This window comes from Crassostrea angulata, chromosome 6 (genome assembly GCF_025612915.1).
Source record: "Crassostrea angulata isolate pt1a10 chromosome 6, ASM2561291v2, whole genome shotgun sequence".
NCBI lineage: Eukaryota > Metazoa > Mollusca > Bivalvia > Ostreida > Ostreidae > Magallana > Magallana angulata.
Genome location: NC_069116.1, coordinates 19,584,280 through 19,607,199, shown reverse-complemented (window position 1 = coordinate 19,607,199; position 22,920 = coordinate 19,584,280). Strand labels below are relative to the sequence as shown.

General features: G+C 35.1%; 1 protein-coding gene across 3 annotated transcripts; it reads right to left on the bottom strand.

Annotated features, from left to right (window-relative positions):
- Positions 1-4,921: 4,921 nt before the first annotated feature.
- Positions 4,922-17,205, bottom strand: LOC128189787 (uncharacterized). Of its 3 annotated transcripts, XM_052861546.1 has the most exons (5): positions 17,187-17,205; positions 16,860-16,963; positions 10,531-11,533; positions 7,628-7,817; positions 4,922-7,034 (listed from the first exon to the last, which is right to left on the bottom strand). In XM_052861546.1, the coding sequence occupies exons 3-5, from the start codon at positions 11,281-11,283 to the stop codon at positions 5,137-5,139; spliced, it is 2,841 nt and encodes a 946-aa protein (XP_052717506.1). In that variant the 5' UTR covers positions 11,284-11,533; positions 16,860-16,963; positions 17,187-17,205; the 3' UTR covers positions 4,922-5,136. The 3 variants fall into 3 exon arrangements, with proteins under 3 accessions (XP_052717506.1, XP_052717507.1, XP_052717508.1); XM_052861547.1 differs by lacking the exons at positions 16,860-16,963; positions 17,187-17,205 and adding an exon at positions 16,575-16,829; XM_052861548.1 differs by lacking the exons at positions 16,860-16,963; positions 17,187-17,205 and adding an exon at positions 16,328-16,449.
- Between the last annotated feature and the right edge of the window lie 5,715 nt (positions 17,206-22,920).

The following is a 22,920-nucleotide window of genomic DNA, read 5'->3' as shown; positions in this document are numbered from 1 at the left end:
ATACAATCGGTAAAGGGGTGGAGGTTAACGAATTTTTTTCGTTTATTAATAGTGATCTCACTGTACCTCATAGTGTAAGACGAACAAAGAGACTTGCAATTTTAATAGTACAACGTGTAAATTTACCTTTTTCACTTGATCCCTCACAGAAAGTGATAGCACCCCCTCCTCTTTAAACTCGGTGAAAAAAGACTGTTTGTTTCATATCCCTCATTAGTATGTGCAGCTAGGGATCATGTGGGTCTGTCAATCAGCAAAGAAAGTAAAATGGTGTGGAACTTGCTCAACCATAAATTATCGTGAACCTAAAAGCGTGATTGTGAGAGAGGGGACAATCGTATTAAAATCAATAGAAAAGAAATGGGTAAACATGTATTACGTATACATTTATCCGATCATTTAAAACAATAGGGAGGAAGGGACACCACCAAAGTATCAATATGTTTGGAGTTAACTTCAAATAATACACGTGGCTGCTGTCCCAAAGGACAAATACTCTTCACAAAGCACTCTCGCAAATCTTGAACGTTTGCGGTACCAGATCTAGAGACTAGGGCCATCAGCCATTTCGAGCCTCGATTTCCAAATTGAGATAAAAGTGATGGAACTAAATTTGTATTAAAAAATGAAAAAAAAATACATCATTTGTCATTTCTTTGGATTATGCATAATGTATCATAAATCTGAGTCTAATTGAAAATCGCATGGTTTTGGCAAATATCCTTTATCTATTTTCTCAAATCATGTCCAACTTACTCAAACCGTGCACGCACGGGTTATAGTGTCTATATAGTGTAATGCTAAATGGCATCCTAATTAAGAAGTTACAATATGTGTAGAGGCTTAAAATACTCTTCCTTTGTATTAAACTCTTATAAAACTCTTGTCCCCCTGTTCTGTTCTCTTAATCTAATTATCAACTTATCGCTTAAAATATCTCAAATATCATTTAAAATATAACTGTAGATAGAAATGACAAAAATAACAACCTACGCACAACTACAGGTAGCAGACTACAGGTGACAGCCAGATTAATATTTAGCACCTGCGTCTCCTATGGGTCCATCATGATAATACTTTCTGCGTCAGTTACCTGTCTGTTACCTCCATCAGCTTTACCTGTGACAAACACGGCGCTCCTTCTGATCTATAGCCTACTTTAGAAAACTAACACTTGCATATGTACCTGTATGTGTTTTCAAGGCAAGATATTTCATATTTCTATAGCCAAAATATGTATCTGATGTTACAATTGGATAGTCCTATATTCAAATAAGTGAAAAACGGTGGTCTCATTATGGGTTCGGTCGTATTTTGAATAAGAATTGAATTTTGTGATCTTTTGGTTATCGCACATTGCTTAGTCCTGTGGAATTTGTACTAAAGATGTTGATTACAAGAGCTTATCGCCCTTAAATACTAATTTGATATGTATATGGAAAGATCATCCTATATTAATATGATATTGTTATTTTCAGTGCAAACTATTTTTGAAAATGTTTTAGTATGGACAATTAAGTATGAAAACTTAAACATATTGCATTTATATCAATCTTTTTCCCTTTTCAAGTGTTATATAAGTTCATATTATATTTTCTAAGATACTTAAAATACTTATGTCAAAGAGTGAGTAAACAACACATGCCACAACTTGTTGCTTTATAAACAGAAAATCATTTTGAAAACATGAAAAACATTTCCACTGGAGCTGAGATATGCATGTTTAACGTTTTGCAGTAACTGCAATTCTACGGGAAATTAAAATTAACGTACCAACCCGAATTTCCCGTGGAGCGACAGTTCTACCGCTAATTAAATGTGAGTGCAAAAAATATAGTTAATGTAGGAGTTAAACTTTGCTTTATTAAACAGGACATTTACATTTACTAATTTTCTCTTGCAATTATGACACTTATAATTTAATTGGTAATAATTTCGACTAATGAAAAGTCTTCAAGAAACTCCAGGAGGCAGACAAATGACGTTTACCAACCCCTGTATGTCATCTGAGGGGGTAGATTCTGCGTTAATTACCTGTTTGTTATTTTCATCAATTTCCTCACGTTCGCGCCAAATCCCAATCCCACAGTGGAAAAAAAAACTATCTCCAAAGAGGTCCATATATGATAAGAATACTCAATTTTGGGTTTCATTATTTGGCATCGCGTTTCATGAAGTGTCATTTTTAATGTTAGATAAATGAGTCATTCGGAATATTACCGATATCTTTTAAAAACCAAGACCTTAGTGTGTATAAGGGGGTTCATTCTTTATCGCTGAGGACTCTTCCAGTATTCAGTACCAAAAGTGTCCATATTCTTTAGTTTTCTGACCGGAGAGTTATACCTCTTTGTTATATCAAATCCGTTAATTATAAACATTTTACAAGACATTAAATTATTGATGTGATCACTTTTCTTGTAATTGAAAGTCTTTTAATGAACTTTAGTTCTGCAGGTGACCCAAAGCTCATCGCCCGAAGTACATTTTGGAAAATGAATATATAAACAACATTTGTTGGAACTTTTTATATATATACGAATGAAATAAAAGGAAAAGAAAATGTCTAATAAGTGAAAATTTCAAATGAACTTCAGCCAGTGTTGATATTTAGTTGTTCAAAAGAGCTGTACTTTTAATTGCAACATTTACAATGCTTGATATCTAAGTTTTGTATCTAATCTTTTACCAGAGTATTACATTAACCCATAAAGCCTTATGAATACCTATTAAATAATATCAATATTTCACTAATCTTTATAAAAAGTTAATTAAAGTACTCAAAATTAATACATTAACAACTAAAAAATACAGAAAAGTTGTCGAAAGTCTATAATTTTCGTTGTTTTCAATGTCACCAAAAACTGATCAGTCTCAAAATTTTGAAATACGGCATTTTTAAGAATATGAATATAATTTCTCCTATTAAATAAAATGAAATAAAATAAAACATCTTTAGAATTTTAAGAAATGTTATATTGATCGATTATGGTTTATTTGCCTGTTTGTGAAACGGTCTGTTGATCACACAGGTAATGCATGAGGCAGTTCAATATTTCCTTTAGTTTTGTTTTGTTCACGCACTCGTTTAACTTCCTGCCCTCCTCCCCCCCCCCCCCCCCCACACACACACACACAGAGAGAAATGCATGAAAACACATTCATTAGATGTTAATGGACACCTCTGTCAAACATAAAAGCTTTTACAAAAAAGTAATATAAATAGTGCATTTCATATGAATAAAAATGTAGTGATAAACACGAGACCCATCCCCACATTGCTCGTCTGAAAAAAAAGTACTCTCTTTTTCGAAATTTGTGGATAAAAAACACATCTAATGTTTTATAAAACTTGCAAAAAATCTCATATATTCCAAGATTTGACGATACGTAATACGATACCGGTATATAAAACGAAGATAATTGAAACCTATTTTTGGAGCAGCATATCCTAAGTTCTAAGAAGCATCAACTGACCAACTTCATAATCATAAGCCTCAATGTATCAAAGGTAACGAAATTTAAAAATGAAAAATGAGATGAAGTGACAAGTATCGTACTAGGTTACTGTGACCAACTTTTAATTACTGTATACATGTTTATGTTTGCCTCGTTATTTTCTCGACTACAATTGCAAACGGTTTCGTCCTGTCCTGAATTCGTAATTACTTAGTTGTAAAGAGGATAACGCTGTCTCTGTACAATGAGTGTTCAATGTTTTGGATTCGCCAAGTCTTTAGGGGGATATGGGATGAATAAGATACACCAACTAACAAAGGTTGATGATCATAGACTTTGTCATATCATAACTAAAAATCTTATTATAAATAATTATAGATTTAATATTATACATGCACATGTAAATACATGTAATTATAATATACTGTTTTATTTTCGTCCCTTTCGCCCTCGTTGTCAGCGGGCGAATTTCAAATTGGGGAATTCTATGGTATTAAATTATCTCTCTTTAAACAAACCGATAACTGGGCAAATTCAAGACGCGGGACGAAAACGTTTGAAAACGAAGAAAGGCGAAAATAAACTCTGTATACAGTATTAAAAGAAGGTGTGTTACCTAGATATAAGGATATGAAGACATGATGGTGCTATCTCAGATTGAAGCATTGTAGTTCTCTATATCTATGTTGAACTTTGAACACCTCCTACGGCCCAAGTATAGTCGGGGTAACAGTTTGACCAAATTAAGATCTACATAATCTAATGCTGTTTGCATAGTCATATCACAAATTGAAGCATTTTGTTCTTAACATTTTTAAATATTTTTACAATATATTTCTCTGTTGAACTTTTTACTCCTTCTGGGTCTCGGAGTGATGGTTTTAACAATTTTATTTTAGAATCTTCTATAGAAGCTTTGATGTAAAAATTGGCATTTCTGGTGCCGTGATTCTTGAGAAAAAGATTTTAATACACTCGTCCTATACTTATACTGTCTCGTTATTATCTGCCCTTTGAAATTGTTTTTGGAGATTTATTTTTTTACATTTTAGCATCTCCTTCCCATAATAATGCTTTGTGCCAAGTTTGGTGAAATTTAAACTTATGGTTATACAAAAGACGACAAAAACGTGAAAAGGTCACAGACGGACGGACGACGTACAAAACGTGATCAGAAGAACTTACTTAATCTTTCGGGTCAGGTGAAATAAATTGTATTGTTCACCGTCTTCCAAGGTCGAAGATAACCTGAATTCGTTTGTAATGTTTCTAACAATTCTTTCAACACTCCTTGCGATGTATATTTGGGTCTTTGTGACCACTTATAAACTCAATAAGAGTATTCTCCCTTTAAGGCAAAAAAATTGTTGCAAATGTAAATATGTTCATATAAAAGTCTTGTCAATTTATATACTCAGTAAGACAAAATATGTGTGTAAATAAATGCATAAAAAAGGGAAAAAACGGGACAAAATCATTTTAATGAACATGAACAATAAACATGATTATACAAGCACTGATGATTGTCGAGTGTAATTTTACCCTTTTAAGCAGAAGCGGACGGTCGAGGCATTAGCCATTAATGGTGGCTAAACTGAGACAGCTATTTGTACCAAAAGGCGCGGTGTTATAAAATAGTGCATAGTCATATATCATGAAAATTGTATGAAAACTTTCTTAGAAGTACACCGCCTCTATGTCTTGGTACGGTCGCCCGTCGTCCTGGACTTGCCGCTCGTTAGAGAAATCTGATTCAAATGAGAGATCCACCGAGGCTGAATTCTTCGCGCTGTTTGGCCACGGGGAAAGGCCAGAGATAGGCCTGTTATTCCCATTCTCTGAAAAGTCTGTATAGTTTTCTGAACAATCTTTTGATTTAGTGATCGGTAAGGAGTCTTGGTATTCACAGAATGGATCAGTAAGGCTTGCTGGCGATATCCTGGAGACAATGGCCTGTGTTTTAAACTCGTTGCCGTCCTCACTATGGTGAGTATCGAAGAAATCCCCCATGTCGGTACATTCTGAGACAGATTCCACATAAGCACCGTTAAAACTGCACAGACTCTCCCTGCTGTTGTAGCTTGCATTTAAAGCTTCTTCAAAGCCCCGATCTGTATTCTCGTCAAATCTCGGAGATGGCGTTACATCCGTACTTTCTGATGAGGTAGTTAGTTGATTATTAAAGAACGCATACTCCACAGATTTCTCCCTATCTAAAAAGCTGGGTCTTTCCTCGGGAAGTTCTAGATTTATCCACGGGGATTTGAAATTTGGTGTGTGTGTCTTAGTTTTATTAAGATTCGATAAATATGAATAAGGTTTGGAAGAGAGTAGTTCGCTCGTAGTAAACCCATCAAGTTCAGTGTCAGATAATCTAAAGGTCGGGTTTGTGGCTGCATTTGACTGTTTGTGAACGTTAAAGCTCTCAAAATTATCATCTGTGTAGTTTGCCATGCACCCAGAATCATTCTCATCTGAAAGCTGTTCCTTGTCTTTTTGGCGATGAAAAGTTAGATCGTTTTGCCTCGAAGACATACTGTGTCTATGCTTATCAGGAGATATAGGCCCTCTTTCAATGTAAGTAACTGAAGGAATTTCAATTGGTTTACTAGTGCTCTGAATGTCTTCAGATCGCATTGAACTGCATTCAAGTACATTGTCAATATCGCTTTCACAATACTGACCCGCCAACCCTTCACTCTCACTTCGCTCACTCGATTGTCTAGGAACCATTCGTTCCTTTCCTGGTTGGATTTCATAAATATACGGAAAAGTTATATTAGAAGATCTAAAAATAGTTCCACTTGCCGATCTGGAATGGCCAAGGATGTAGACATTACCACTTGACGACCGCGAGTGTGTTCGATAGAGACTTGAGGAGCTTCCAGAATTACTACGCAATCCCATCTTTGGTGGTTTCTTTCTTGGAATACTACCAAATGAACTAGAGAGGACGCCGATTGCATTTCCATTTCCATGCATTCTGGGGAGAGAGTTGGAATTATATCTGTTGAGATGTATCCGTCCGTCAGTCACTGTTTGGGGATTACCGGCAGAATTCGCGTGTTCGATGCTAGAACTTCGAGGTAAACTATCGGTGTTGAGACAGTCTGGGTGGTAATCGCTAGACACGTAATACATAGAGTGTACGCTTCCGGATTCCGTTTCTGACATCGCTCGCACCATCACAACTCCGGCGTTGGGACCCGTATTTAATCGCTTCGGCGAGCTATCGTTTAGAGTCTCGTTAATGAATATAGATGGGAGATGCTTTTTCTTCATCTGATCGCTTCGCGAACCCGACGAACTAGACCGTTGGAATTGCCTAGGACTTCGCGAGTCCAAGGATCCGCCGTTGCTGTACATATCCCCTCGGTTTGTTTGCTCAATGTTGACTTTGATTTTGTTTTGAATGTTGAAATTTTGTGGAGATCCTTCTCCTCTTTGGAATTTGGTCGAGTTTACTCTTGTACTTCCTGAGGATGACAAGTTGTTCGGGAGGTGAACAGGTCGTGGTAATGTGTGGACATCTTTGATTTTTCTTGTAAACGATTGAAGAGTACACGAGTCCGGATCTGAGATGAAAATAAATGAAAAAATTGACAAATCATGCAGGTACATATTTATTTAATCATTAACCCATTTTAATAGCTAGTAGATGGTATATATGCGGCATTTATCCTTTTCCAGGGTTGTGCAAACCTGATCATTAATTAGCTTGAAACCCTAAGTTAATCTTTTGAAAATTATCTTTGGTCAGCTGTGGCAAAATCGATGAAAGTATTGCATGGATATAAGAACAGCTGGTCACATTGGTTAACATATGAATTCGTTCCAAAAGAGTAAGTAAATAGTACGATCAGATGAGAGCCTTCATATATTAATTTATCTTTTTTTTCTTTACCCGATCAATAAACTTCCGTAATATTCTTTGTATTACCGATTGCCTTTTTTTGCTGCAAGGAATAATTAGTCAAACATGTTGAGTAATTGGACGAGGATGGAATTGAAAATGAATCTGGACTCTTGGTGTAAAACATTGATACATATATCGACAAATAACCTTGAGATTAAGGATTTTTTAACAAAGCAAAACGGCATGACGATTTCCTGTCGGTAAAGAAAGAGTAACTGATATCTATTGTATAAGACAACAAAGGAAGCTCACTTTCTTCGTTATCATGGTTTCGGCGTAAAATATGCACTTTGAAGATGTAACTAATCGCGTGCTTGTATCGTCTGCTTCCAAACCAGAGGAAGTAGGGTAAAACTAGAGCCTCCATCAGAGGTAACCACGTGACCAGCTCCTCCGACAAGGATCTGTCCGTCCCAATACTCATGTATAGAAACTCAATAACCTACAATGAAAAATTACTCAAATCATGTATAGAAACTCCATAAGCTACAAAGGAAGAATACTCAAATCATGTATAAAAACTCTATAACCTACTTAGGAAGATTGCTCAAATCATGTATAAAAACTCTAAAACCTACTTAGGAAGATTGCTCAAATCATGTATAAAAACTCAATAACCTACAAAAGGAAGTTTGCTTAAATCATGTATAGAAACTCTAAAACATACAAAGAAAGATTGCTCAAATCATGTATAGAAACTCTACAACATACAAAGGAAGATTGCTCAAATCATGTATAGACTTGAACTCTATGATATACAAAGAAAGATTGCTCAAATCATGTATAGAAACTCAATAACCTACAAAAGGAAGTTTTCTAAAATCATGTATAGAAACTCTAAAACATACAAAGAAAGATTGCTCAAATCATGTATAGAAACTCTATAACATACAAAGGAAGATTGCTCAAAGCATATATAGAAACTCCATAACATACATAGGAAGATTACTCAAATCATGTATAGAAACTCTATAACATACAAAGAAAGATTACTCAAATCATGTATAGAAACTCTAAAACATACAAAGAAAGATTACTCAAATCATGTATAGAAACTCTATAACATACAAAGAAAGATTGCTCAAATCATGTATAGAAACTCTATAACCTACAAAGTTAGAATATTTAAATCATGTATAGAAACTCTATAACATACAAAGGAAGATTGCTCAAATCATGTATAGAAACTCTATAACATACAAAGGAAGATTGATCAGAGCATGTATAGAAACTCCATAACATACAAAGAAAGATTGCTCAAATCATGTATAGAAACTCCATAACATACAAAGAAAGATTGCTCAAATCATGTATAGAAACTCTATAACCTACAAAAGGAAGATTGCTCAAATCATGTATAGAAACTCTATAACATACAAAGGAAGATTGCTCAAATCATGTATAGAAACTCTATAACATACAAAGGAAGATTGCTCAAATCATGTATAGAAACTCTATAACATACAAAGAAAGACTGCATGAATAGAAACTCTATAACATACAAAGGAAGATTACTCAAATCATGTATAGAAACTCTAAAACATACAAAGAAAGATTACTCAAATCATGTATAGAAACTCTATAACATACAAAGGAAGATTGCTCAAATCATGTATAGAAACTCTATAACATACAAAGGAAGATTGATCAGAGCATGTATAGAAACTCCATAACATACAAAGAAAGATTGCTCAAATCATGTATAGAAACTCCATAACATACAAAGAAAGATTGCTCAAATCATGTATAGAAACTCTATAACCTACAAAAGGAAGATTGCTCAAATCATGTATAGAAACTCTATAACATACAAAGGAAGATTGCTCAAATCATGTATAGAAACTCTATAACATACAAAGGAAGATTGCTCAAATCATGTATAGAAACTCTATAACATACAAAGAAAGACTGCATGAATAGAAACTCTATAACATACAAAGGAAGACTGCATGAATAGAAACTCTATAACATACAAAGGAAGATTGCTCAAATCATGTTTAGAAACTCTATAACCTACAAAAGGAAGATTGCTTAACTAGAAATATTTTGGCAAAGTTGGAAGATTACTGAATTGGGCAGGTATAAGCAAGGAAGATTTTTGTTTCATGACATTTTGTATTATGATACCAATTTAAAGTGTCAACAAAGTATTCTTGATAATTTGTGACACATACTTTTAATCGACACAGTAGAGTCTGCAAGAAATATATAATCAAAGTATTGAACAGCACCCACGCAATATGAAATCAACGCATCGTGATCATTAACAAAGTGTCAGTCGATTCGCTGTCACACCCGCGTGTCATCAGTCGTGTTACCCTGTCCTGTCATTAATCACAACGATTGCTATACATTGTACGTGTTTATATGCATAACAAGTCTCCTAGACAAGGGTGTAAACATTTCGTTGATGGCTTGGTCCTTAAGAGCAGATGGTTTTGCTAGTTTCCGCCATTTATTGCTTTAATCCTAACACACATTGATTTGGACCAGATCCTCTCTTGATTAATACAATTATGCTATCTAAAATCATATTAGGGATCCTTTTAGACCTGATACAGTTAGCGGGAAATTTTATGGAGACGAAACTTAATACTTTGGTAAAATTGTCCCCCTCTGCGAATTTGAACACCAAGAAGAGAGTCATATTATATCCCTCGAGGGGCGGGTTTGGGAGTACAGTCCAATGGTTCATGGATAGAATCGTTATCTTCAATAGCATTAACAGAGATGTCTGCAGAAACCTGCTTTATTCAATAAGACATCGATAACAATGATTGCTTGAGAATGACACACGGTACAAATCGGATGCATTAAGAGCCTGGAAAGTAGAAAGATGACCGGAGGGTGGATTCAGACAGAAATAAATGAGAATGGAACCTCTATTTTAGATTCATCATAAGTGATGGGTCTCCACTGCTCTGCTTTAGTTGGCCTGAGGCATTGGTGATATCTTAGCAATGAATTATAAACTCATCTTAATTAGCTTAAGTATTTTTATGCTATAAAATAATTATATTCTTTCTTCTGAACATCCATCTATGTACATCTTTTATTCCATTAGAAACAGATGGCCAAAAATTATTATTTTGTCAAAGAGAGAGAGAGAGAGAGAGAGAGAGAGAGAGAGAGAGAGAATGAGAGAGTATACGCACCACGTAGGGTAGATGGTTGGCAACAACACTGAAGCATGTTACTATGGTTACCAGACGACAGAGGTCGGCAGCAAAGTTCAGTTGTCCGTACCGCTCGTGGACCGTGTAGTTTTCAGAGAGGCCATCATTCTTTCTCGGCAAGTAAAACCTCCCTGCACCATATTTGATAAAAGCAATTTTCTTTGCATAGTGAATGAGGGCAAGGGAATCAAATGAACACACCAGGGAAATGCAGATCATTGTTAAGACATACACAATCATGAATATAACGAAGCCCAGTCCGAGGTCTGAGAGGAGAAAAAGACAGTCTTTGTTGGTCTTAAACCTGTCTGGGACCGCCCCGATGATCGGTAAGAGTCCTATGATTGTACATACACCCCAGAATACGGGGGTCACTATCTTCACAAGTGTAGTCGTACTTATTTTGATTCGTCTTGATGAGGTTCGGAGTATTTTTGACCAATGGAATGACAACATTGCAAGACTTGAGACATGAACCAAACGTAAAGTCAGAGCAGACCACACAAAAAAGTGACACAGGTTTTCGTTCCATTCTGAATGAGTTATGTCCAGTATCGCTGGAACGAGAGGGGCCACCAAGGCATTTAGCACCATGCAGACGAGAATTGAGATGAAAACAACATCTGTACCGTGAAATTGACGACGATAGTGACACACGAAAACAACAGTGAGTAAGTCCGTGAGTACGGCCAAAGGTGCGAGGACGAGCCATGGCAAGGGACCTGCAATCATATTCCAGACCAGGGTCTGATGTGCCCTCTCACGCAATAATGGGCTTCAAGATCGATCCCAGAGCCACAAACCTCTGCTGGAATTAAAGAGTAGGCTAATTGCTGAATAAGTTCCCTCGGAGAGCCTGCAGTGTTGGAACGGGGATCAAAACAATCGAGCATGCTGGCATTTGTTGAGAAGAACCGGGTGTTGTCACGCTAAATCGTTTCATCGTTGAAGGCGAGGGCCTGTGCCAAAGGGCCGTCTTTTTCTGAAAAAAAAAATAATTATTGAATCTTAATTACACGAATGAACACTACGCACTATCGGTGTTATTGATTGATCAGTGATGAGATGAGAATTCCTTGTAAAACTTGATGAAGGATAAGCCTATTACACGGGGGTTTCTTGTACAAAAAAGTCACCTTTTCCCCCTGTTAACATTGACGGAAATATAAAATTAAACCAAGGCATTACTTTCTATAATCTATATTTCATTTAAGTGTTAGTGGAGTGTCGTTATTTTTACCTTGCTTCAGGGCAGAAAGAAATGTTGTTAAGATATTATCATATAAAAGGTCTACAGTTCATTTTTTTTTTCGAGATATCACAACCTACATGCATAACATATATATATATATATATTTGAAACCACTGTTTATTTAAAAATAAATGGTTCACTTCATGCATTAAGACCAAGTAGAAATCACACATTGAAGTTAGGACCATATTATGATTCGTTACGAGTTAAATCTTCATTACTAGACTGTGTGTTGAAAATCTTGTTTTACAATGTAATCGATCTTAGTAAATGTTGTTACAACCTACATATAACTATGTGGAAGATTATATTTATAAAAACAACTTTCTTTATTTAAAAAAAAAAACAGTTAAAGATGTATTACAGTCTTCGTATTGATAACTAGTGAACGACCAAATAAGTTTTCGATTTCTCAGAAAAGTCAATTCTGGATTCATTTTATCGATATTTTTTCACATTCCTAGATATCAGTCATTGTTGAGCAGAACAATTTCGATATCGTGGAGAAATGTGTATTGGTTCCATTTGGCTGTTTAATAGGGCGTGTCGAATTGTGGCCCAACAAATCGATGTTCGATGTGTTTAAACGTTATGGATGGACCAGTGACATTGTGCTGAAGTCATGATCAATGATAATCAACATCTTGTTTGTGCTGCACCCTTGTATATCTTGTCAATATCCAATAACACATTCAGGGGAGTCGCGGCTAAGCTAACATAGCATAAGAAATCTTTCAAGTATGGAATGTTGGAAACTACTTTCATTATCATCAGCAACTGGTTTTTATTGTTTAATCTCATTCTCTCGAGACATTTTTGACATGTTTTATGACGAAAATTACATCGTCAAATTAACTTTCAATGAATATAAAGAATATGTTGAATTAGTAAAACATCCCTTATCAAAATAGTCATTAGCTCATTTATGGTTCAATTCAGTATTGAGGAACTATTGAGCAAATATGGAATAAATATTTGACGTCTGAAAGAGTCCCTTAATAAAAAAAATCCTTTTTCAGTTGCAATTTGGTATTCCAAGACATTATTCTTTCCCTCTCCTTCGCTAACAAAGGAGCGGTTGATAATTTCATTAGCATTTTGATTTCTTTCGTTGTGCGGATGGTCATTAATTTTCTCGCCCTTTCAATGACGCGCCGATGCCTCTCCAATCAAGGATTTCTTTGGTGTCTGTATACATATTGACACATCCTTATTACGGTGATAAATCGGCTTTATCCTGGAAAAGACTCTCTCTCTCTCTCTCTCTCTCTCTCTCTCTCTCTCTCTCTCTCTCTCTCTCTCTCTCTGGTATGCTGTGGAAAACCCGAGTGGTCTGTAATGACCAGCGCATGTTCATTCGGAAACGCGTTTCCACCTGATATAACTGAAATGGGAACGCAAGGGGATTGTAACAGGAACCCCGGACCCGGTAGCAAGCGGTGTGTGAATGGTGTATGATTGATACGTGCATGTGGGTGATACCTCTCATATTTCAAATATTTATGATAGATTGTCGGAAAAAAAGTATTTTCGATATTAGTAATATGAATGTATTTTTTTAAAGTTTCGTTTTAGATGTAAGTATGGGATTCCTTTATTTAAAAAATCTACTTTTTTAAACACAAATAGTTTAAACTCAACAATGAAATCAAGCTAAGCATGAAATACAAGGTTTAGTCACTATTTCCACAGAGCATATAATATTTCATGTGTATGCGGTGGTTTTTCCGAGCGTATGGTGTAAAACTATACAGAATGAAGTCGACCTTACAAGGAAAACATGAAGAATTGATCAGATCTATATCTTCCTGTATGGCGTCCTATTCCAATTTCATGTTCAGAACCGAGGAGCGTCAGTTTGATTACTTCGTTATTCATCGTGTACATATAACAGTGCAATGCAATAGATGGACAATCAAAAATTCATATGATTTCAAGGTTAATTGCCTAGGTACATTAGGTAACTCATTTGCTATATTTCACTATCGTCATGAAACTAATGACATGAACAAAATTGCGCGCTGACAATGAATGGGCAGTGCCATTTTATCTGTAAAGATCTAGCGACTTCAAAGTTTTATTAATAATACAAGGGTAACAAATGTATTTTTCATCAGCTGAGTTCATGCAACATGTATATTCGTGTATCTGCTCAATGTATTGGAAATTATGATAAAAACAAAATTCTGCGACCAATCTATTACGATGTTTGGTGCTGGGTTTTTGCATATGAGCTCCTTATCTTAATCAGCGTGTTAAAAAATTGCACCCTTACACTATAAATACAACAAGTCTTGTATTATTTTCTTTTGTCAAAAGAGAATAGTCTTGTAGCAACTTCCGCCATTTTTATATGTTTTACCTTGGCGGGAAGTGGTCAAAATTAGCTTTACTCATATTAAAAGTATTTAAGACACCATAAATGTTCGCATATGAATGTAAACTGTTGATAAAAATAAGGATATTTGAAGCAAGCGTAATTTGAAACTTTAGTTTCAGGTCGCGGTCATCGACGATGGGCCTCGGTCAACGATTGGCGGCGGTCAGCAGCATGCGATGACTGCGAGTTACGGGCCTTGTTGATTTTATAGTACAAGGATGAAATATTTTTATACATTGATTTTAAATGGGGAGCGCCTAAGGTTTGTTGTAAAACGTCTTTCACTAACACTTGGACGAACCCGTTACTAAAATTAACCGCATATATACTAGTAACGTTTGAGGGGCACTACAAAGGGGAACTTATAAAGTAATGCCGAACTCGATTCTTCAACATTTTAGTCCACGATGTGGAAATTACATATAATCTAAACAAATCCAAATTTCTTTATTCAGGTTTAAACAGTTATTTTATAACAGGGAACCAGATTGAAGCGAATGACTAAGAGTTGAGTCTACTATCATTATGATTATAAAGGATATGTTTAGCCTTTCTCGTTATACGTCAATCCATGTATTGATTGGTTCGGAAAACGGAACATGAACAGGCAATATATCCTGGTTCAAATTTGATGGTCATGAGTTAGAAGCTAATAACACTGTCAACGTAGTGTTATTATGTTTGAGGGGAATGGATAATTCGCCATACAGTTTATAAACATATTGATCGGTCTCAAATAAAACAATGTTGTAATCTTTAACAAAAAGGGGAATCTTGGCATTGGCATTGATACATTGGATGACAATCTTCTTTTTTCAAGAATCATGCGATGGGGTGGCTGAGAAAATTACGCGCATAAATAATTCAGATTTTATTAGAGAGAGAGAGAGAGAGAGAGAGAGAGAGAGAGAGAGAGAGAGAGAGAGAGAGAGAGAGAGAGAGAGAGAGAGAGTTAATTTTTTGTTTAAATTTTGTAATACACGGAAAAGGATAGTATTTAAATCAATATTACACCCACTGGTGATCTTAATATATTTTCTAAATTCGTTTTAGATGTGTATGAACTATACTTTAACACATGCCAGGTTCGCATTGTTGTCTGTGGGCCTATATATCATGAACCCAGTCACATGTTTTATAGAGCGACTTACATCCCAATACACCTCTCTCTGTGGCATTAACGCCCTCTGATAAACAATTTGGTGATGTTCAACAAACAAGAGAATCTATGAACGAGTGTTTTATTCGCATTAGGGTATAGCAATGACAAACTTGGCATTTGATATTAATATGTATAGCCTTGAGGATAACATAGATTTTAACCCGCTGACGTGTCGATTCACTTGAACAGTAGTACACATTTCATGGCTGTCTTATAACAATACATTTTTTTGATTGATAAGGTATCGATAAAGTATGACGTTCATTGCAAAAGATCCAAAGTAAAAAAAAAAAAAGATTACTCAGAGGAGAATTTTTTACTTACGAATTTTAGTAGATAAATCTGAATTTTATATACTCTACAAATTGTATGACCTAGGCAGGGTGGGGATTCAAGCCCGATCTTCTTCCTGTATTACTATCGGTCAAGCTTTTAGTCCATTATATTGATCACACTGACTACCACCACTTCTTTCTCCCTCGATATTTAACAAATGTATTTTTCTTCAAGGCCAAGAGAATTAAAGAATTTAAACATATTGCAGGAAAGCATGCGTATGTGTTGTTAATATCTTGAAATAAATGGGTTGAATTGCGATTCAAGCCAGGCCAATGAACTACCTTATAATTACGATAAAAGGCTCGACGTAAATTGTCCAAATATATATCCATAGGTACACTATATTAAACGAAATATGAGGACGACAATGTTTTATTAATATAAATTATAGATCGAGCAATCCACGATGTTGATTGGCTTTGTACGTACGTAGATCAGTTATAATATTACAGGACAGAACAATTCATTAAGTTGATTGCCTGTCTTATTGGCCAGGTGATAAGCTCAGAGTGGCGGACCAGCATCAATAATTTAATCTCAATCGATGTATGAAGATAATCCCAGTAATAATGCTACTACATCCCACTTGTTTATCGTTACTCATTACCTACAGTCAGGGCTAAAGACAAATAAAATGCTTTACCTTAGAAATCAGGTGTACATCGGGTAAATCTACTTGGGGTTGCCGTGGAGATATTATTCAGGATTTTCACAGTGAATAATAGACAAATAATATTGACAGGAAATAAATACAAGCAGATGTTGTTTGCTTCCTAATGTTCATAATACAGCTTGATGTTTTGAAAAAAAAAAACCTGGTAAATTCAATACATACGGAAACATGCTACATGAGAGAGAGAGAGAGAGAGAGAGAGAGAGAGAGAGATTACCTGCATATTTTCATCATTATAATTATTCTCCTTCATTTAATAAACCCCTACACTTGAACCATTTCTTTGTTCATAACGTCACATTGTCTGGGGATGGACAGGTGCGTTCTAATCTCTAACACATTGTACAACAAACAATCGCTCGTTCAGTTTGATCGTCACAATACTCGCTTTTATACGATTAAAATCAAAGTTATCCAAGCATTTCGACATCGTTGCTTTAGGAACAGGTCATTTCTCCTATATTTATGCGTGTGGACGAGCACAGTGCCTAATTAAGCTTACCTGTACGGTAACTCATGGTCCTCGCCATTGCGGAGGGTGGTGTTCTCGATCTACACAGATGCGCATGTCATTTTTTCCACCGAAATCGATTTCTACATCAAACACTGTAACATGTGTTTAACAATAAGAACGAAATGGCGTTTTCTTCTATGAAATAACTAATAAATTTGAAAAAAAAATGATAAAATAAATTCTCAGAATCTAAACGACTCCACGTTGTCAATTTTTTTTATTGATCTTACGTTACAGTTGATCAGGTGTGGGAACCCGAAACGCAATCCATCAACAGGATTTAAGGGTTAATATAAATATTCATTAAATGCTAACCTGAATTAAATTGTGGATTTCTGAGCCCATTGTAGCTTAAGAACATTGTGCCTCTACAAGACTTCACTAAAATTACGTTAAATGTCGAGTCATTACCTGTGTTTTCTTTCGCTGTGATTGAGAACTTTTAAATGTAATACCCAAGCCGGAAAATTTGAATGGTCCGTTTTTTCCTTTATTCTCTGGCATGCATTTGTTTGATTATTTCTTTGTTCAGAGGGAGATAAAAGTTGAATTTTGGCAATTAAAATATTATAATGAAATCGGATCCGAGATTGTAGGACACATGAGTTCGATGAGTGAAATCAGGGTTTTTGAAATGAAATTAAGCTCGGAAAATCATTTCCCTACACAGGAAAGATTATGAAGTGGTATTTATTGAATTCCAAACGACTACGCTATTTTTCCGCTATTTCCCGTTTAGTCCTTTAAAAGGGCGTGGTCATGATTTTGGTCAAATTTTATTTTTCTAATTTTAGTGTTTATAGTGATTTAGAAATGCATTTTTAACGATATCCCATTTGAGTATCAGTCGTAAAGCTATACGCAAGATGCAGATTCTTTGTCGTGTAAAACAAGGCTCGTGCCCTGTATTTGCAATTAATATAACTGTAAAAGTTCTTTTTCACACCGATTTCTCTCTGTTTTATTTCTTATAAATAAATAGTTCCTAGCGTTAATCACATTCATTTTGTGTCTAAGTCTGGAATTTTTTACTTCAACATTCAAAAAGATAACGAAGCTTTGTTTTACATAACAAAGAAATGTGAGCTCTGTATCTCGCTTATGACACGAAGACTGACACTCAAAATTAACCATTAGAAATGCCTTAGTGAAGCATTGTAAACATTAAATCGGAAAAATATTTTTTGACCAAAACTGTGACCCTTTAAAGGGACATGGTCACTATCTGAGCCGAAAATTTCAATTTCATTTTAAAAGTTTATAATCCTTCGTTAGGATATTTGTAGTGCTATTTAATTCCCTCCAATATTCTTGTAAAAGTTTTGTTTCAAACATATTTTTCTTTTTTATTTGCTTGTTAGTTTTGAAAGCAAATAAACAGTACTTAGAGCTATAGTAATTGTCAAGTTTGATTTTGTTTTTAATCTGATACTGTGATTTTGATTCAGAACTCAAAATGTAAACAAAAACATTGCCAAAGCTTTGTTTACTTAAAAAAAAATACGCGAGTTCTGTAACTAGGTTATAACTCAAAGACATTCAAATTTTTGTTTGACCATTAGAAATACATTAAAAAAGCATTGTTAACAACAACAATAGCAACAAAAAAAGGGGAAAAAAATAATTTGAAAATCAGCCCAGAGCGCGTAACTATGCCCCCTTAAAATCAATATGAATTTAAATTCAACCTCACAGTAGCATTTTATAGTCTTTATTGGATACAAAAAGACTGTGTGAAAAAAATGTCACAGTAGGTCTCAAGAAAACAATTCTGTGTAGACAATCGAATTTATATAAAAGCGTTTGGATCAGTATGCTTGCCATAAAGTCTTCAAAGGTCATCCAGATAACAGATATTGCAATCATTGATCTACTCTTGTCCTTGGGCTATTGCAACTCCTTCATCAGATCTAACTTGGGGAGAGTGTTTGTGAAAACATTCATATGTAAGATTTCAATATGAAAAACTACAGGGGACATCTCCAACCCCTAAAATAACAAATTAAAAGTTCGGAGATTGATCATTAATACAATCCAAGCGCGGATCTGGGGGGGGGGGGGGTCATGGGGACCTAGACTCCCCCCCCCCCCCCCCCTTGCAAAATTAAAATTACTTAAATTTACATTATAAAACTACCAAAACTATGCCTCAGACCCCCATGGCAAAGTCAAATACTAGTAATCGTCGGAACCGCGCATGCAATATACCATTTCTTACATGTTGAGTTTTACAGTTACTGTTCCTAAATATTAGTAAATCTTCCTTAAAACATAAAGTCACGTAGATATTGAAACACCTGTTAAATGAAACATTGGTTAGAGCAAGGGGTTAACGTTTTCTGTCTATAGTAAACGCATATCATATTTTCGATATGCATGCGATTATTTAGGTAAAAACTCACTTTCCTTCCTTGTAATCTTTTAAAATTACTAAATGACTTAATGATTAGTCATGTATGATGTACGTGGATTTTTTCTTCCTTGAATTTTTTTTTATTTGCTCACGATCATTTTATTTCATTTTATTTTATTTTTTTGTACAGCTGGAAAGATTTTTGATTTATAAGACAAATGATGACTATTTTCCGTAGGGGTTACCAAAACATGTATTTTCTCCAACGAGCACCTACATTTGTAGACAGCTATTCATGTAGATCTTTGAATTTTAAATGCTATTACATTGTTTTCAGGCAAGAAAATATGAGACAATACTAATTATGTTTTAACTGATGAGAAGGTTTCGATACTCAAACTTATATCAAAAGGGAATTAACTCCTCGGTAGTGTTATTTTAGTTTTAAAAAACTAAGGATCCATGTGATATTTAAAAAGGAAATAAGAAAAATTGACAGATTCGTAATCTTAAGTGAGATAAGCCAATTTAATCGCTATATGTGTACATACCGTGTATCGGCACAAAGCAAAAATCAAAGTACCGAAGAACTGACGGGAGTTGATTTTATCGATGGTTATTTATTTTAAAATCGATGATATTGTTATTTTCCATGACAAGTACAGGTAGTTTCTAATCTGTATTTGAATTACGCACATAATATGAATTTTCGGACTTTTTCGGCACAAGAATGTTGATAAAACCCCATATGAATCATGTTAAGTAATATTTAAAGATATAATAAATTCAATCAAACTACGTATCAGTGATAGAAATATTTCTGGAAAATTTATGGATCCAAGCAATATTGAACTCTTGTCTCGTTCAACCAAACGCTCGGCTATCGCCGTTAATCTCCGACAAGCAAGAGAGACTCTCTGCTTCTCGGAGATTTATGGAGACAGCCGAGCGTCGAGTTGAACGAGACTATATTGAACTCTGCATGGCGTAAGAATACATACAACTACAAAAAATATCTAAATTGTTCGTACCATTTAAAATCTGACTACTTTCAAGGTATTTTTAAATATGTTTCCTTGAAAAACAATGCTTAAGCATACATTATTTCGGATTTATTAATTATTCTCAAGAACTAATTCTTGTCAGCGGCGGTGATTTGTGCTTTGGTCCAAACACTGTTTCACTTTCGGTTTGTCAGAGTAACTGCATAGGAGAGTTGATTAAAATCAACTCCCAAATACGAATCATGATGCATTGGACGACGGTTTAACACTGAAAAGCCCATATGTCGTAATCAATATTGTTAAATCATCATTTGAAAATAATGTTCAAAGCATGCTAGCTATTAAACAGAGAGGAGTAACTCTCCTTTTGTGCATGTATACTAGCGGAAAAAAGAAACTGTGCATTATAAAATTTAGTATAATTTTTCTATATCTATTGTTTGTATTTATAAAATTTAAACAATCGATATTACTATACTTTCATGTTAAATACTGAAATCTGATTGATTTAGACGCAGTTGGTAATCCGTTCTATTACCCTCAGCGTTAGCAACGCACTTGGCAATGGGTAACACAACGAATTGTTACATGCACGTATATTATGCGCGTACGGTTCGCCGTTGAATTCACTTCATTTTTATATAAAAGCAGTAAAATTTTCTTTAAAATTAAGACATTCAGTATAATAAAATAAATAGTGCGTGTTTGGGATGGTAACTGTTGAAATTGACACGCCTCAAAACCATTGTCAACCTCCTCTTCGAGTCGGTTGACAATGGTTGTCTCGGGTTGTCAATTTCAACAGTTACCCTCCCAAACAGGCACTATTTATATAATGGTAATGTTTTTGACAATATCGGATGGTAACCGTCCGGCTGCACGGACTTTTTCATGGTTAGTGAGCACCTGTTGTTTATTGAAGAATTTGTACGCACGAGTTTTACGGGCCAATACTGTTTGGAATAAGAACTGTAAAGGATTTGTTTAAAAAAAAAATTTGTTAAGGAAATCACTTTAGTTTCAACAAAATTTACCCCTATGTCATGCCACAACTCAACGAAAACCAACGTAATCGTTCTGTTGTGATGCTGCAAGCTGGAATGGCACAAAATACTGTAGCAAGACACTTTGGAGTCCATCGGAACACCATCCAGTCATAATGGAGACGTTTTCAACAATCTGGCAACACTCAGGATCGACCGCGCTCTGGGCGACTTCGTGTGACGTCACGTCAACAGGACAACCACATTAGACTTGTGCATCTGAGAAATCGTTTCCAGACAGCAAGTTTGACTGCCCGTAGCATTCCAGGGCTTCGACCAATTAGTCCAAGAACTGTGCGTAATCGTCTGCGCGAGCAAAACATTAAACCAAGACGTCCAGCGGTGCGCCCAGTACTGCTTCAACGTCATCGTATCGCCAGACTAGCGTGGTGCACACGACATCCAGGACTGGGCCTATGTTTTGTTCACTGACGAATCCTGATTTCATTTGGATAGCAGTGACGGCCGCTGTCAAGCATGCCTGAACGTAAATGGTGGTCACACGCGTTATTAATTTTGTTAATTCAATTTCAAATGACGGTGACTTTCGAGTGTGCTGAAATTGACGTTATTCGACGTTGCCATTAATGTGTTATGAGATGTTGTTACGAATACATGTGTTAACAGTATTACAAGAAATAAAATTTGTTCATTGTAATTTCTAAATGTTTTTTTCATATATTAAATAATGCACAGTTTCTTTTTTCCGCTAGTATATATGTTAAATGTTCAAACTTAGGACCTTATGTTGCCTATACTTATATTAGAACCCGAAACCATTTGTTCTACAACTTAGCATCACCGTCTTTTTTGCTACTCACTGATTTACTAAAACAAGTATGCATCCTCCCTTTTTTTCAGTCAATATCTATTTTCTGTTAGATTCTTTTCAGAATCACACCTGTTGCCAATTCAAGTCATGCGTGGAGCACCTTATTTTAAATGTCGCCTTACAAACGAATCTTGCTCCAAAATTTGTCCGTCTCCCTGAATTATATGCGTTCTATCATTCGAATGCTTGACCAAACACTGAACATTATATAATAACAATGCATGCAACATGTGTCAATTTATTGATTTTTTGGGGGGGGGGGCAAAACTGAAAATGGAGCAAAAATCGCCTGCATTTATAACTCTCACAGATGTAAAACGTTTTTGATAAACAAATGATAACTAAATTGAATTCAGTAACACGTTTCGTGTTTTTATAATATTCAATGTATTTCCTACATCACCTATCTCAGCAAAGATTAACTAAGTTTTAAAATTCTCTCAAAGTTGTTTTAAGTTTCGACAATATCACATTATCTAAACTGTGCTTACAGGTAAATTTATCATTGTATCCATTATTAAGACATTACCTTATTTTGCAATTGATTTATGTGTTGGAGCTAGAAATCTAAAACATAAAACTGTGTAGAATATTCTTATCAATGTATAGAGTTTTCCTGTAAAAAAAAAAATAAAAAAAAAAATTGCCAATTATTCAAGGAATATGCATTTTCTTAAGGAAAATCAAGAATTGTTCACCAAACAACAAAAGCAATTGTCCAGTGTTTTAAGTAATACTTTTACAACTATTTGATGCAATTTGAATGTCTCAGTTTGATTGTAGGGATTAGAAGTTTCGAATGATGAGAATATTGTTG